Source organism: Akebia trifoliata, unplaced genomic scaffold (assembly GCF_017979445.1).
Source record: "Akebia trifoliata isolate Shusen 1 unplaced genomic scaffold, ASM1797944v1 Contig00754, whole genome shotgun sequence".
Classification (NCBI taxonomy): Eukaryota; Viridiplantae; Streptophyta; class Magnoliopsida; order Ranunculales; family Lardizabalaceae; genus Akebia; species Akebia trifoliata.
This window is the reverse complement of record NW_028237176.1, coordinates 49,729-63,851: the sequence shown is the minus strand read 5'-3', so window position 1 is coordinate 63,851 and position 14,123 is coordinate 49,729. Positions and strand designations below refer to the sequence as shown.

Here is a 14,123-nt window from a genome sequence, read left to right as displayed (position 1 = left end):
GGCTCATACAAAATCCTAAACCCAAGAGATAATAATTAGGCAAAAATAAAATGACAGAGCTTTTATCGGCATCCTAACTTTTTTACTTATTCTCAACTATTCACTTATTTTCTTAGACATTTAGCATAAAAATTCGAAAAGTTTATGACAATGACAAAAAATGACTCAAAATAGGATTATTTTCTATAGTATTTGATGTTGTTGGACAAAAATACCCTCACCAATAATTTCTCTAATAAACCCTAGAAAAATTATCTTCTAAATTGTAACTTTTATTTTAATACTCAAAATAGGGATATTTGCTATGGTATTTGATGTTTTTGGACAAAAATATCCTCACTTATAATTTCTTTATAAACCTTTGAAAAATAATCTTCTAAATTGTGACTTCCTCCTATTCAACATTTTATACCATTGAGAGAGAGAGAGAGAGAGAGAGAGAGAAGGAGATACTCAATGAATAGGTTCTAGATTTGGGGAACCGCAGTGAACCATGTAGATCTACCACTACGTAAAAAATTGGACAATTTGACAAGAAAATTCAACGGGCCAAGGCCCACAAATTTTAGTTATTGAATTTCAACAGCCTATGACGGTCGAAATTTTTTTATGTTCCTCGATTCGACGACTTAGAACTTTGAAATTTCTCCCATCCTTCATTAATTTGACGGTTTTGGCACATTGAAAACAAATTTGACGTCTTGGTCTGTCGAATATGTCATTTTTCATGTTAAATACAGACTCTCATGTTCGATTTTCGATTTACTAAAAATTTCCTCCAAAAGCAATCAATTTCTCTTCTATTTCTATCAGTTTTTTTTAAAGTCATAGATATATTCTTATAATCTTAATACATTTCTCATTCATAGTTATTTAAATGAAAAGTGGTAGCAATTGCCTTTTTTTTATTTCACAAAATTTTTAAGTTTTTTTAATAAAATTAACTCACTGTCGAACTTAGACACTGGAATGGAATATAGACTCAAGGCTTAACGATATCTATTGTCGAGGTTCAACGTTGTGGACATTTTTCATTAATAGAAATTTCTTTTGGATAATATCGTCGAGATTCAATAATAGGGGTATCATTGAACCTCGACACTATGATACATTCCAATGTCTAGGTTAGGCACCAAGTACATCTTATAAACAAAATTGCAAAAATTTCGTGAAATCAAATTTTTTTGCTACCATTTTTCATTTTTATAACTATGGACAAAAAATATATCAAAGATTATAAGAATATGTTAATGATTTTTAAAAAAATGAAAAAAATAGAGAAGAACTACAAGATTCACTATTGTTCCTCAAATGAATAGTCCGTTTGGTGAACTCTAATGAATTTTTTAATAGATTTTGGTATAAAAAGAACAAATCTATCAGTATTTTGACGGTGATTTACAAGATTATTTTTAAGGGTTTATTTGAGAAATTTTTGGTGAGGGTATTTCTATTAAAAAAACATAAGTTACCATAGCAAAAAGTCCGATTTTGAGTATTAAAAAAAAAAAAGCATTTTTTAGTCATTGTCATAAATCTATGCAATTTTTATACTAAATGTCCTATTTTCTTTATTTTTAATTGTGATATAATAAGTAAAAATTGGGGTCCCAATAACAGCTCTCTTAAGAAAGTTTACTAAATTGACGAGCTACTATTAACAAATAAAAAGTTTACTAAAGAAGAAAGTTTGCCTTTAATATTTTCGGGGATTGATGGCTCACGAAACCCGATATAATTTGCCAAAACAGCACAGCGTTTGTACAAATTTGCTGGACACAAATTGTCCAACAAAGAACTAAGATGGAAATATAAACCACATAAATTCATCGTGTATGAGATCCCTAGAACACCACTATATTTCTACTCGTATCACAGACGTTGTTGGGCATTCCATGTCCAACGTCATTTGATTCTGATAAAAATTTCCAAAATTGTTCACACGTTTTACGGTCCACATATTTGACAACTGTTGCTGGCCCACAACGAGGAGAACAATTGCCCTAAGTGCATGGAAAATCTGATTGGACAAACCTAGGAACAACCCATTGTATATATAAGGAGTACGTCATCTTCAGGCTAACAACACATTTATCAAAAATACATACCTGCACGGCACACCGTACACCTCACCCTGTTAATATTTAGGGATCCACTCACCTTTGCTGCGTTTCTTCTAAGTAAAAAAAAAAAAAATCTCAGCTCTCTAAACAAGATCAAAAACTGGTTCGGTGTAGTCCTTGAACACAATCGATTCTAGTACCATACGGTATTCTAATTTGTCCCCAATTTATCCTTCTTAAATTAAATTTTTAGTTGTTTATTTGATTTTTGATTTTTGATTTTTGATTTTTTATCTTGTGTGTGTGTATATTTGATCTATGTTATAGGTGAGACGATCGGCGGAGAAAATTTTATCGAGATTTTATTTTCAATTTGAGGTCATTTATCACAAATCCTAATTTGTTGTCTCAGGTGAAACCTCAAAGATCAAATCTTTCTTTCATTTTTTTTATATATATATATTTTAGAGCCATGCTATGCTGACATCTGAAAACTCTTTCTACATCACTTTTTGTTAAAAAAAATCAATGATTTTTTTCGTGTTTGCATCTCTCAAATCTCAAGGAGAAGGATCTAGGGTTTTGTTCACTCAACGTTTAAATTTCCTAATGATTGTTTATTGCTATCCTGCGTTGGGGGCTTTGGTTGCTCTTTTCCTGGGCCCATTACATGTTTAAATCTGGAATTGGGATGGATGAATCCGCAACGGACAACACTTGCGCACGTTAGAGATTGTAAATCAGATGTCATCAACCTAAGGAGGATGTTTTCCTTTAGATCTTACCTACGTCCCACCCTTTGTGGTGGCCATAGTTTTTTTTTTAAAAAAAATAGATAAAAAAATTGCGTTTAAAAAGCTTGTAGTATCTCTTCTCTCTAGACCCGTCTTGCATATGTGACAATTAAAAATTGCAAAATTTTCCTATGTAAGGAGAAACATATCTTTCCTTTTTCTTTTTTTTTTTTTTTTTCCGTTCAACTAGGAAAAAATTAACCACTTATTATTATTATTATGGTGGACCTATTTCTTTGTGTCTCAAAGAAAAAGGGCATGGAAGTACAGATCTTTTTCCTTATGTATCGCAAAGAAAAAGATCCATGGTTTTGACCCTTGCCACGTCAACGGTGTACATATAGCGTATGATTTACTGCGTACATTTATCATGATTCTAGTGACTATGCTAGTAGTGGGTTCCATATAAAGACATTACTCCTCAATATAATAAAACACAAATGAATTGATACAGTTGTGAGACATAAATTTTTATGTGGGACTCACTTCAATGTAACTCTTTTTAATTTATTTTATTATTTTTTTCATCTTTTATCCTTTTAATCTCAAAATTCTTTATTAATACCCTCCCAACTTTTTTTTTTCATTTTTATGCCCTCAATCCTCCCATCTAGTTATTATTTTCTAAGACCCATTTTATTTCTTTTATAATTCATCCTTATACCTTTATTACTATATTTCTTTTTTTTTACCAATTTATCCGACTTTATTATTTTCATTTTATTTGTTTAAATTTTTTTAGTAATACCTCGAACCCACTAATTTTATGTTGTTTTCGAGTCATGTTCGCATGTCGTGTTAAAATTGCCATCACCATCTCAAACTTTATTTTTCCTACTTTTACCCCCTTAATCCAAGAGTGGATCCCCATGCACGGGTGAACTCTAGTCTAAGGACTAAGGAGTGCAATAAATCCAAAAGAAACATTTGAAATATAATAGATTAAGTCGTGTTGCTGTAATGCTTAGAGGACACATTCTGTATGTCCATAGTATTCAAAGGTTGCTCGAGACATTAAGAGTAATAGGGGATCATCCAATGATTTGGATCTTATAGAGTACGTCCCCCACAAGATAAGAGCTTCGATTCCATTCGAAGGTTCCTTGAGATACCAACAAGTAAAAATGATTATCCAATGATTTGAATATTTGAGTATGTCCTCTTCAAGATGATAGCTTCAATTTTCTAAAAGGTTTTGAATTTGGTAGGCACGCACAGCAGTTCAAAACCAGTTTGGGCACGTGATATTAAACAGTTTCCATAAGGCGCATGTTAGTAAACTCATTTTAATGTTTAGTGGCGATAAGTAATTATTGATGGATGAAAATAACCTTTATATATTGAGAAAATTACTATTAGTTTGGCAATTATTTTATTGTATAATAATTTTCTGATGCCCCCTCTAACACACGCCACTCTACGCCTTCATCAAAGATCTGTAGATCATTTGTCTCGGAAATTAGAGTAGGATTGGTTTCTTTCTTCTCTTATGAATATGAAATGACAATAATGAAAAAGGAAATCTTTTTCTCCCCTAATGTATTTTCTTCTTCCATGATGGTGTGTTTGGATTATGTAACCTCATGTGTGAAGCTCATTCCTACCATGTTCTGATATAAAGACACATGTTCTATCGAATTTACTGAGTCCAACCTAAAAAATAGCATAATTTCCAGTAAAGTCGTAGGATCATCATAAAGAAAAGTCAGGTAGCCAAGAAACCGAGTGAATCGTCAAACTCAGTGTACAATCATGTTAGCTTTAAAGCCAAACCACGCCAAATAAGAGTAGTAATACGACTGGGAGGTCAGTTAGCCGCATTAATTGGAATAAGACTTCAGGTTAGAAGGTTCATTAATTCAAGCAAATAAATGCCAAAGCATAATAAGATGAAGAATTTATGATGACTAGAGCCTTCCCATCGTCCAAAATCATCATGTTTAATGTGATATCAACAAATACTTATCACAAAAGTGATGGAGGTGTTATTCATTAACTCACCTACTTCCAAATGGTGAAATCAAGTCAACTTAGCAATTAATGTGTTAAGACAATATAAATCAAACTCGAGTATTACATTAATGAGGCGTAGGCATGAAATTCGAAGGTAAAAACAACAATTAAGGGCCACCTCACATCCCATTTGGCAAAACATGTTGACCATCCATGTGGTGACACCTGTCTCGAAATCCAAAACTATAAAATCACTTCTCCAAGATTGAGAACGAGTTCAAAAAATCATTTTTTTTCAATTCTCAAAAAAAGGAAATTGTTCGACAATCAAATATTCATCATCTTCCCCACTGAAAGTCTTTTCTTTTCCATTAACTTTTAGTATCCTTCACTGACTTAATCTTCAAAAAGTCCTTAGCATGCATCACACCAGGGGCATGTCTTTCTTCCTTCAGCTTTTTGAAAAATTAGAGGTCTACCTCGTTAGTACAAATAAAAGGGAAAGGTCAAGAGATCAGAGATCAACAGAGAAAAGTTAAGGAGTTGTGGATCAACTTATTGGCTTGAAGATTTTACACATCTCGAGGAGTAAGATCATAAAAGGCCTCCACATCATGAATATCATAAATTATTGTTATTTAGTTTAATTCAAATTCTAATATGGTTTCAGAGCTATAACCAACTCCAATTCTAGATTAGGATAGCCTTACTATTCCAATGGCTTTCACTACTCATTTAATTCTCACTTACTTCTTGCTCCAGTAGTCTTTTATCATTTATTATTTCCCCGAGAGATTATCAAGCAACATGATTCAATCAAATGTTCTCTAAAGAGATCATGATGGACTTGATCTAATGGGCTTTTAGTTTTGTAAGATTCCCATATGAATGAAATGTTAGAGTGATGAATTTCATGTATAGGTGGCAATCACCATCATTGTGACGAACATTTTATAATGACATCAACCATTCAATCTATGTGATCAAGGACTAACTGATATTAGTTGTAACCAATGACAAGTTCTCCATTCGAATGAATGTGTGATTGCGAGAGGATATTTAGTATTGGTTCTGATGTATTGTAATTAGATGTATTGTCGTAGTATAGGATTGGAATTAGTTAGTTAGGATGGTTATGTGATTGCCTATACTTATCCTTTACTTTTTTTGGGACTTAATGTACCCTCCCCGAGAGCATGCAATTCTAGTTATTTAGTACAATTCAAATCTTAGCAGAATTACTAGGTAATTAAATTTTGGTTAGTGTCAACTAATTTAGTTGGTAAAGTCTTTAGGAACCTGGTTGGCCCTTCCAAATTTGGGGTGTGATTATGCCAACACTAATGCACCGGATCCCATAAGAATTCCACAATTAAACATACTTATGTGAGGGTAACACTAGGATGGATGATCTCCTGGGAATTCATGGTGTTACCCCTCCCCCTATTGTCATCATTTACCCTTATACCTTCCTACAAAGTCTAGGAGTGATGATAGCATGGGCCTAATTTCAATTTTGACAATCATTGAGTTACTGATCTCCTTAAATCAACCAAAAATAAACTATGACTTGGATTCCATATGAAAGTTATTTAATTAAAATTTGAGATATGATTGGATGAACGTAACTCTGTTAAGACACTCTTTTTGATAGTTGGAAAATATAATGAGTGTTTTTTAAAAAGGTGAATGGATATTAATGTTCTTTTAATTTTTAACATGGAACTTTTTCTGATAGACAAATACACATTGTATTTAAACTCTTCAAAGTGATCAACAAGAAAGGTACAATGACAACATCAGGACTTATCTACAGGCTAATATTGTGTAAATGTCTTGTATTCTATTGGTGGTATGCTGAGTTGCAAGGGGCAATGCCCCCGGTTGTGTAATACTTTTTGGGGAGGTAAGTGTGTTTTAGCAATTCCCAGTTTTATAAATAGAGGTCTCTAGGGATGTAAAACCAAGAAAAGTAAATAGTTAATGTTCTTGATATGATCCGTGGATGTAGGCATACTGCGAATTGCATAAATTCTTGTGTTGTGTTGCGATTTATGTTCTCTTTGCTGCTTCTTTGTTTCACAACTAATTACAAACCCGCTCCTACTTCCCAATGAAGTCCTCCACAAAAACACCTCTAAATTCCATAAAAAATCCATAGACATCACCATAACCGCACTAATGCAGCTCTCCTTCTCCTCAAAAAAAGGTCTCAATATCTTGGGAAAACAACTGGTACCAAATAGCTCAAAGAAATACCCCCACACCTTGTTCATAAACGACAATGAAGAAGAAGATGCCTCACTGACTCCCCGTCCTTTCTACACATGAAGTTTCTCAGGTGGGGTCCATCATGCATATTTGAGTAACATCATGCATTTGTGAATGTAAGATTGCTTGGTGCATTGATCTTACCTTCAAAATAGGACTCGGTATAAGGAATCATTTAGTTCTCCAAGTTCATTTAAAATGGTACTTTTACCAAGGAATGTGAATTATATCCACCTCAATCAACCTTATTTTCAATCTACCTCTTACTTTTTTAGAGTCTTCAACTTACACCAAAAGCACCAATCTATAAAAGAAAAAAAAAAACTCACTTTTTTAGGGCCTTTATCTTGCACCAAAGGACTCCTAATTGACTATGTCTATTATTTTTGGGTTCAACTCTTGGGTTGAAAAAGGGCACATGCAAAACATGTTACTACAAACAGATGCATTGTGAAAGGATTTAAAATAAGTCAAGCGAAGATAGAGTACAGTGGGTGCAACTTTATTAAGAGACGTGCGTAGCAATATTTTGTTTCAAAAAGTGAGACGCATATGAGGCTTTTAGCCTCTGATAGGTGAAGTTTTTATTTTGAGGTAGACAATGGGTAATCCACATTTTTTTTTATAGAAAAGCCTTAAAAAAAGTGTAAAATCCAGATAAATACATAAGAACTTAGGACTTTTCTTCTTTTCTATTTTATTTATTTAATTTTATTTACAATTTTGCATACAAACCAATTATCTTGATGTAGTATATTTAGAATACTAGCTAAGTACAATGTGATGCCCATGAAGTTAAATATTCTTGCTCGTGTACCTTTTTACGATTTATTAACCCATATTCAATAAGCAAGGTATATTTTTAGCAAGTATAATGATGTTGAAACTGGTAATATGAGTTGATGGCTTATTTGAGAGCTTGATTATTTTAATGTTGTGAATTATTTTCCAAATCACATTGAGATCAAGTTTTTAGGTAAGTATTATGGCATTCATTTTTTTCACTTCACTACTATAAACATGTGTAAATTGGGAACACCTATAGTGTATGATACATAAGCCATGTAAGTTAGATTTACTATGATACGTGAGAGAGAAAACAAAATGATGTAAGACATCTTTATAGGGCTGTTTTCAGGATATAAGATGAATTCGAGAGGTATTTTAAGAAGAAAACATGTTTTTTTTTATTATATATATTTATACTGTCAGCTCTTCATGTACCTGCAGAGTTGAGGCTTGAGCCTTGTCTGTACCCCAAGCAAGGCTTAAGCTTTAACATGAGGCATACGCCTATTATAAATAAATCAATCTCGAGCCTATTGGACAAAAACTTGTGCCTCACTCGTCTTAAGGTGGGAGAGATTAAGATGTGTGACACGACTACAAAATTGGAGTAGCTTGAAAAAATATTTAAAGAAAATTTCTGTCAGGAGATACTAATAAATACTGTAATTTATGGCATAGAATGTATGGTATCTTAGTATAGACTGACTTAGAAGTTAGTGCATCTTTGGGAATTTAGAAATAAGTCCAATTGGTGATAAGATTCAAGGAGAGTTGGTTAAGAATATATGCTAGTCTGCAATGAAGCTATTGATAGCATCTCCGAGAAATACACCGATGCAGGTCAAAGATTCTAAAAAGGGGAAGAAAGGAAGGCTAGAGAGAAAAAAGATAAGGATGAGGTGGCAAGACACACGGTTTTAATTTTCGCATCATCTTAGAATGTTTCGGTCAAGCCCGGAATGTTAAACCCCAAAACATTCAATGTATTGGATTGTTTTGTAATGGTTCAGAATGGCTTGGTTGAGCCCCCGAATATTTGAGTCAAGGCCTGGATGATAATGATGATGACAATCCGTATGATATTTTGAACAGATTTTTCTAACGAATTTGCTGAACATCTATATGCATTTTTCTGGATGAATTGATTCAGAGTTTCAATTTTATTTTTTTATGTATGGATCACCAGAAATCAAAATTCTAAGTTATTATGTAGATGCCTTTATTTATGACTTTGCTCGATTGAAAATAACAAGAACTGCATTGGTGCAGCTCACCAGCGTAATCAATGGCCAATGAAAAAAATGGTAGTCCCATGGCTGATTCTAAAAAAAGCGGTCTAGTTCTTAGGCCAGTGTCGCCCGGTGAATCAGGTCAAGGCTTGCCTTATGCTCCTATAGATTGGCCTAAACGTGGTGACATATGGAGATGGAAGGTTGGAAAGAGAATAACTAAGTCTGGCTTCATGGCTGATCGGAACCTGTATCTTCCAAGCAGTCTTAAAAAGTCTTTCCATGGGATACGGCTCGCAAGCCTTCCGGCAGTTAAACAATTTATCAGTAAGCAATTCCCTGATGCTGACCTTGAGGCCTTCCTTAGCTCTTTCAGTTGGAAGATCCCTTCAAAGGAATGGCGCGAGGATAAAGGTCTGTTTTCAATTTAGCTCTATTATTTTCTGTTTATATAGAAATGCTATCTATTTAATTTTTTAAGATTCAGTATCAGCTTCAGTTGCCAGTTTTAGTTTTTTTAGTTATTTATGTTTTTATTTGAAACCCATAAGGGATTTACTTATCTATGAATCTATATACCGTTCCAATCAATCTTTTGGGTCCCTACTTCACCTCGATGGTTATGCCAAAATGCCCTTCAAAATCAAAGCCTATAAGCGATGGATACACTCCTGTAACCAAGCCATATTTTTCTGCCTTTTTTTTTTTAGGCTGAGCTAGCTATTTTATTTTTTTTAGTATATTCAAGGGGTTTGAATCTAAGCCCTAGAGAACATCATCCCAAGGTCTTACCACTTAGCCAAGTGGTCCTTTAAACCAGATTTTTTCACTTGAACAAAATTTCTTTCTAAAAGAAATGGAATGTTTAATTTCACAAAAAAAAAAACAAAATTGTGTTTTTTTCACGAGGCACAACTAGCAATATCAATTTATACCAAAACAACCTTATTCGGAAGTTAAAAAGAATCACAATAAATACAAAAAAGTGCTAGATTATAGCACATTAAAAGCATACATGGACATACGTTTTTGCAAATTTGTCCATCTCTGATATACAAGTTTGTTCACTAAAACGATACCATTATTAGAAAGCCTTCTTTGTTGAAATTTTCAGACGACATCAATCGCTAAATATTTTATCCAAATATAAGTTATCTCGTGGGTACATGGACATAAATGTGGCACATTTTGTTTCATTTCGACATAATTATTTGGTGACACTGTTGGTTATATAGATCGGGCTGCTAGCTCCAGCATAATACCTATGGAAGAGAAGGCCGAACACCATGTGTCAGAATCAGATACTGGATTCATGGCTTGTAAGGTTGGAAATGATATGTGCAGTCTTGAGCAAGTAGCAATGATCGACTCTATACCGTCTAAGGATTGTGACATCTGCTCCATTGAACGTAATTTCTGTCACAATTGTTGCTGTATTCTATGTTTCAAGACTGTTGATTGGGTCTATGGAAGCTATAGTTTTGTAAGATGTGAAACAAAACTGAGTGAGAATTACGTATGTGGGAATGTAGCTCATATTGACTGTGCTCTACGTTCTTACATGGCTGGTACAGTACGAGGAAGTATTATTAAGTTAGATGTTGAATACCACTGCAGACGTTGTAACCACCGCACAGATCTCATGTCACATGTTACAAAACTAGTAAAGACATGTGAATCTGTGGACGCTCGAGATGACATTGAGAAGATTTTAAATGTGGGTTGTCGCCTTTTGCATGGCTCACAACAAGAAAGTGCAAAGAAGTTGCAGACTCGCATCGAGTTAGCTCTGACAAAGGTAAAGTAACACTAAGATAATTGTACAAAGGTTGATCATTTTTTCCCCCAATTTGGCTAATCGACTAGTTTCTTGACTATCTGATATGTACATCAGCTTAGGAGCGGAGTTTGTCTCGAGGACGTTTGGAAGGAAGAAGATAACATCCCGGTGGTTTCTTCAGGTTAGTTTGCTTCTGAACTCCGTTCCTTGGTTCACCAAGGGGTACCTAAGGTTTCACATTAAGATGCATTAGATACACCTTGGAAACAAGCATTTGAGGGTATTTTTGGTAGAAAAGAAAATTTTGACTGCATTTTTGGTAGGAAAAACTAGTTTTGAGGTGTATTAATGCATCTTAACACGTGCCCTTAGGGCACGTGTTAAGAAAATGAAATCCAGCCTTTGTTGGATTTTTAGTTGAGGGTGGATTTCAGTTTTCCATATAAAATATCCAATCAAACATTGAAAAATACTATTTTCCAAGAAAAATGAAAATCCTACAAACAGTTGCGGTCATTTATGCAGAAAGCATTATTATTTGGTGCATTACAGATATATGCAATCTGGGGCCACAAGATGTAGTTTGCATCTATAATTTTTACAGTAAATCTTCTTCAAACAATTTTTTTTTTTTTTTTGGTGCTAAATTATTCTTTTTTCCTATTATTAAAAGCATAAAATTTGTAACATCTTAAGCAGTTCTATTTTTGGGGGTGGGTTTGGATTTCAATAGTTCCTACTAAATTTTCAGACTGGAAAATCTGTTACCTATCAAAAAATTAATCACTTTATTAATCATTTTCAGTTGGTAAATGAAAATGATGATGAAGATGAGAGCACAGTTGACGAGGTGTCAGACATGGCGGTTGACGAGATGAGGCCTAGGTTTGATTTGCAACCAAAAACCGTTTTAGGGGATGAGCAAAAGCCACAAGAAACAGTGGAAGCAGAAGATGGATGGTCTAGGGGAAACAGGGGTAAAAGATCCTAAGTTGAAGTGTTCATCATGACTGTGTTCCCCTTTCACAAAGGATGTTGGGGATTTGTGTTTGTTTTTGTTTAACTGAGCCAGTTTGCCAAGGTTGGATTTGTGAGACATTTTAAAATTGCTCCTGCTTTGTTCATGGATTTTTATTTTTTTTTTGTTAATCTAAGCAGTTAACCAGTGTGATCTTATGGTTCCATATTTGACTTTGTTACAGTAAAAGCATTTTCGTCATCAGTAAATTAAAAAAGTGGTGAGCTTACAGTATAAAATTTTTGGAATTTCAATTTTGTTCTTCGTTTATATATATATAGGGTAGCGTTCAATGGCTAACTTTTTGGCAAAACATTTTTCAAAACATGAGTTAGAAGTTTTGGAATGGGCTGATTTTTGGTGAGGATGATCTCCTCGCATCCTCACCAAAAATCAGCCCATTCCAAAACTTCTAACTCATGTTTTGAAAAATGTTTTGCCAAAAAGTTTGCCATTGAACGTGACCCATATATATATGGGTCGGGTTCGTGTACACTTACTTCTACTCACATCTCCACAACTCATCTGAAGCATCGGATTTAACGCACATCTACGGACGAGATGAGTTACGAACTTACAAAATTTTCTTATCAAAATTAATTTCACCTCCCCGTAATTAAATCCTCAGCTCTCAACTTCGTCTTCTTCGTTTCTTTACTGGAGGAGAGAGACTTCAACAGAGACGAAGAAGAGAGCAGAAATGTAGATTTTTCAGACAGATCATACCTTATGATTTTCCTCTTCACCTATGCCACTCAATTAATCAAATCCCCATGAAACCTATATAATACGACAGACTTTCTTCTCAATCAAACTTAAGAAACCGAAGCCGAAGTCGAAGCAGAAGCTCTAGTTTGAAATGGAAAGCAAGAAACCAAAACTGAGAAGAAACAGGAGTGAAGAAATAGAGAAATGTTGTACTCAGTGCATTTTCTCTAGAAAGGGACCTTTGGAGGGCATTTGTGTTGCTGCTTATTGTCACAAAAACCTCAAAAAAGACCAAATTAAAGACACAGACATCTCTTCTACTGTTGGTAAAAATTTCTCCATTTATCTCCCTTATATAATTTTCTTTCTTTCTTTCTTGAAGCTTTGTACTCTCTGTTTTGTTTTGTTTCTTCTCTTTGGGTGTTGTGTGTACATGACATGTGTTCCTCATCGTAGAGATCATCCTCACCAAAAATCAGCCATTTCAAAACCTCTAACCCATATTTTGAAAAATGTTTTGCCAAAATGTTTGTTGCTGAACATTTCCCATATCAAAATTGATATGTTTGGGGGTCCAACTCAAAATCAATTCGCAACGAGTGGAGAGGCCTAAAGTTTTTAAGGAGTGAGAGACAAGGCAATTTGTGTATTCGATGTGGGGTAAACTCAACATGCCCCCACGCGTGTTGGTTGGACTGGGCCAAAGCATGTGGAGATATAAACTAGATGACTTGGTGGAAAGAAAGGCCCGCCCTAATATCATGATGAGTTTGAGGGTCTAATTCAAAGCCAATTTACAATGATTGGAAAGGCCCAAGAGCTTATAAGGAGAGAGATAAGACAATTTGTGTCCAATGTGGGACTAATTCCCATTAGAAATATATAATTCATATTCATCATTCACAGGAAAAAAATCATTGAAAATGATTGCAATCTTTGTTGTAACCTAAGTTTGTAAAGAAGATGAAAAAATAAAAAGATAGTTCGGGCATTTAAAAAATATTATAATTTGAGATGATGAGAAAAAGGTTAGTTTGGGTATTTCAAAAATATTATAATGTGAGATGAGGTTGATGACCATTAAGAAAGAGAACTACTATTGGCATCCCAACCTTTTCTTATTACACCCCAATCTGTTAACTTATCTCACATCCCAATTAAAGATCAAAACACACTATTCAAACATTACAAAAGTTTGGCTCAAATTGTTATCTCAACATTGCAAATAATGCCCACTCAAACAATTTTACTAGTTGTTTACAATTATAATTAGGCTCATATAAAATCTTAAACCCAAGAAATAATAATTAGGCAAAAATAAAATGAGAGTTTTTATTGGCACCCTAACTTTTTTACTTATTTTCAATTATTCACTTATTTCTTAGACATTTAACATAAAATTTCCAAAAGTTAATGACAAAGACAAAAATAACTCAAAATAGGGCTACTTTCTATAGTATTTGATGTTGTTGGACAAAAATACCCTCACCTATAATTTCTCTAATAAACCCTTGAAAA

The 14,123-nt window shown here is 33.9% G+C and overlaps 1 protein-coding gene across 2 annotated transcripts; it reads left to right on the top strand.

Moving 5' to 3' along the window:
• Window positions 1–2,142: 2,142 nt before the first annotated feature.
• LOC147381112 (uncharacterized) lies at window positions 2,143–12,092 on the top strand. 2 transcript variants are annotated; one of them, XM_086430844.1, is made up of 6 exons: window positions 2,143–2,269; window positions 2,391–2,475; window positions 9,140–9,513; window positions 10,335–10,897; window positions 10,994–11,060; window positions 11,685–12,092. In XM_086430844.1, the coding sequence occupies exons 3-6, from the start codon at window positions 9,156–9,158 to the stop codon at window positions 11,693–11,695; spliced, it is 999 nt and encodes a 332-aa protein (XP_086286970.1). In that variant the 5' UTR covers window positions 2,143–2,269; window positions 2,391–2,475; window positions 9,140–9,155; the 3' UTR covers window positions 11,696–12,092. The 2 variants fall into 2 exon arrangements, with proteins under 2 accessions (XP_086286970.1, XP_086286971.1); XM_086430845.1 differs by lacking the exons at window positions 2,143–2,269; window positions 2,391–2,475 and having other exon boundaries at window positions 8,606–9,513.
• Window positions 12,093–14,123: the final 2,031 nt, after the last annotated feature.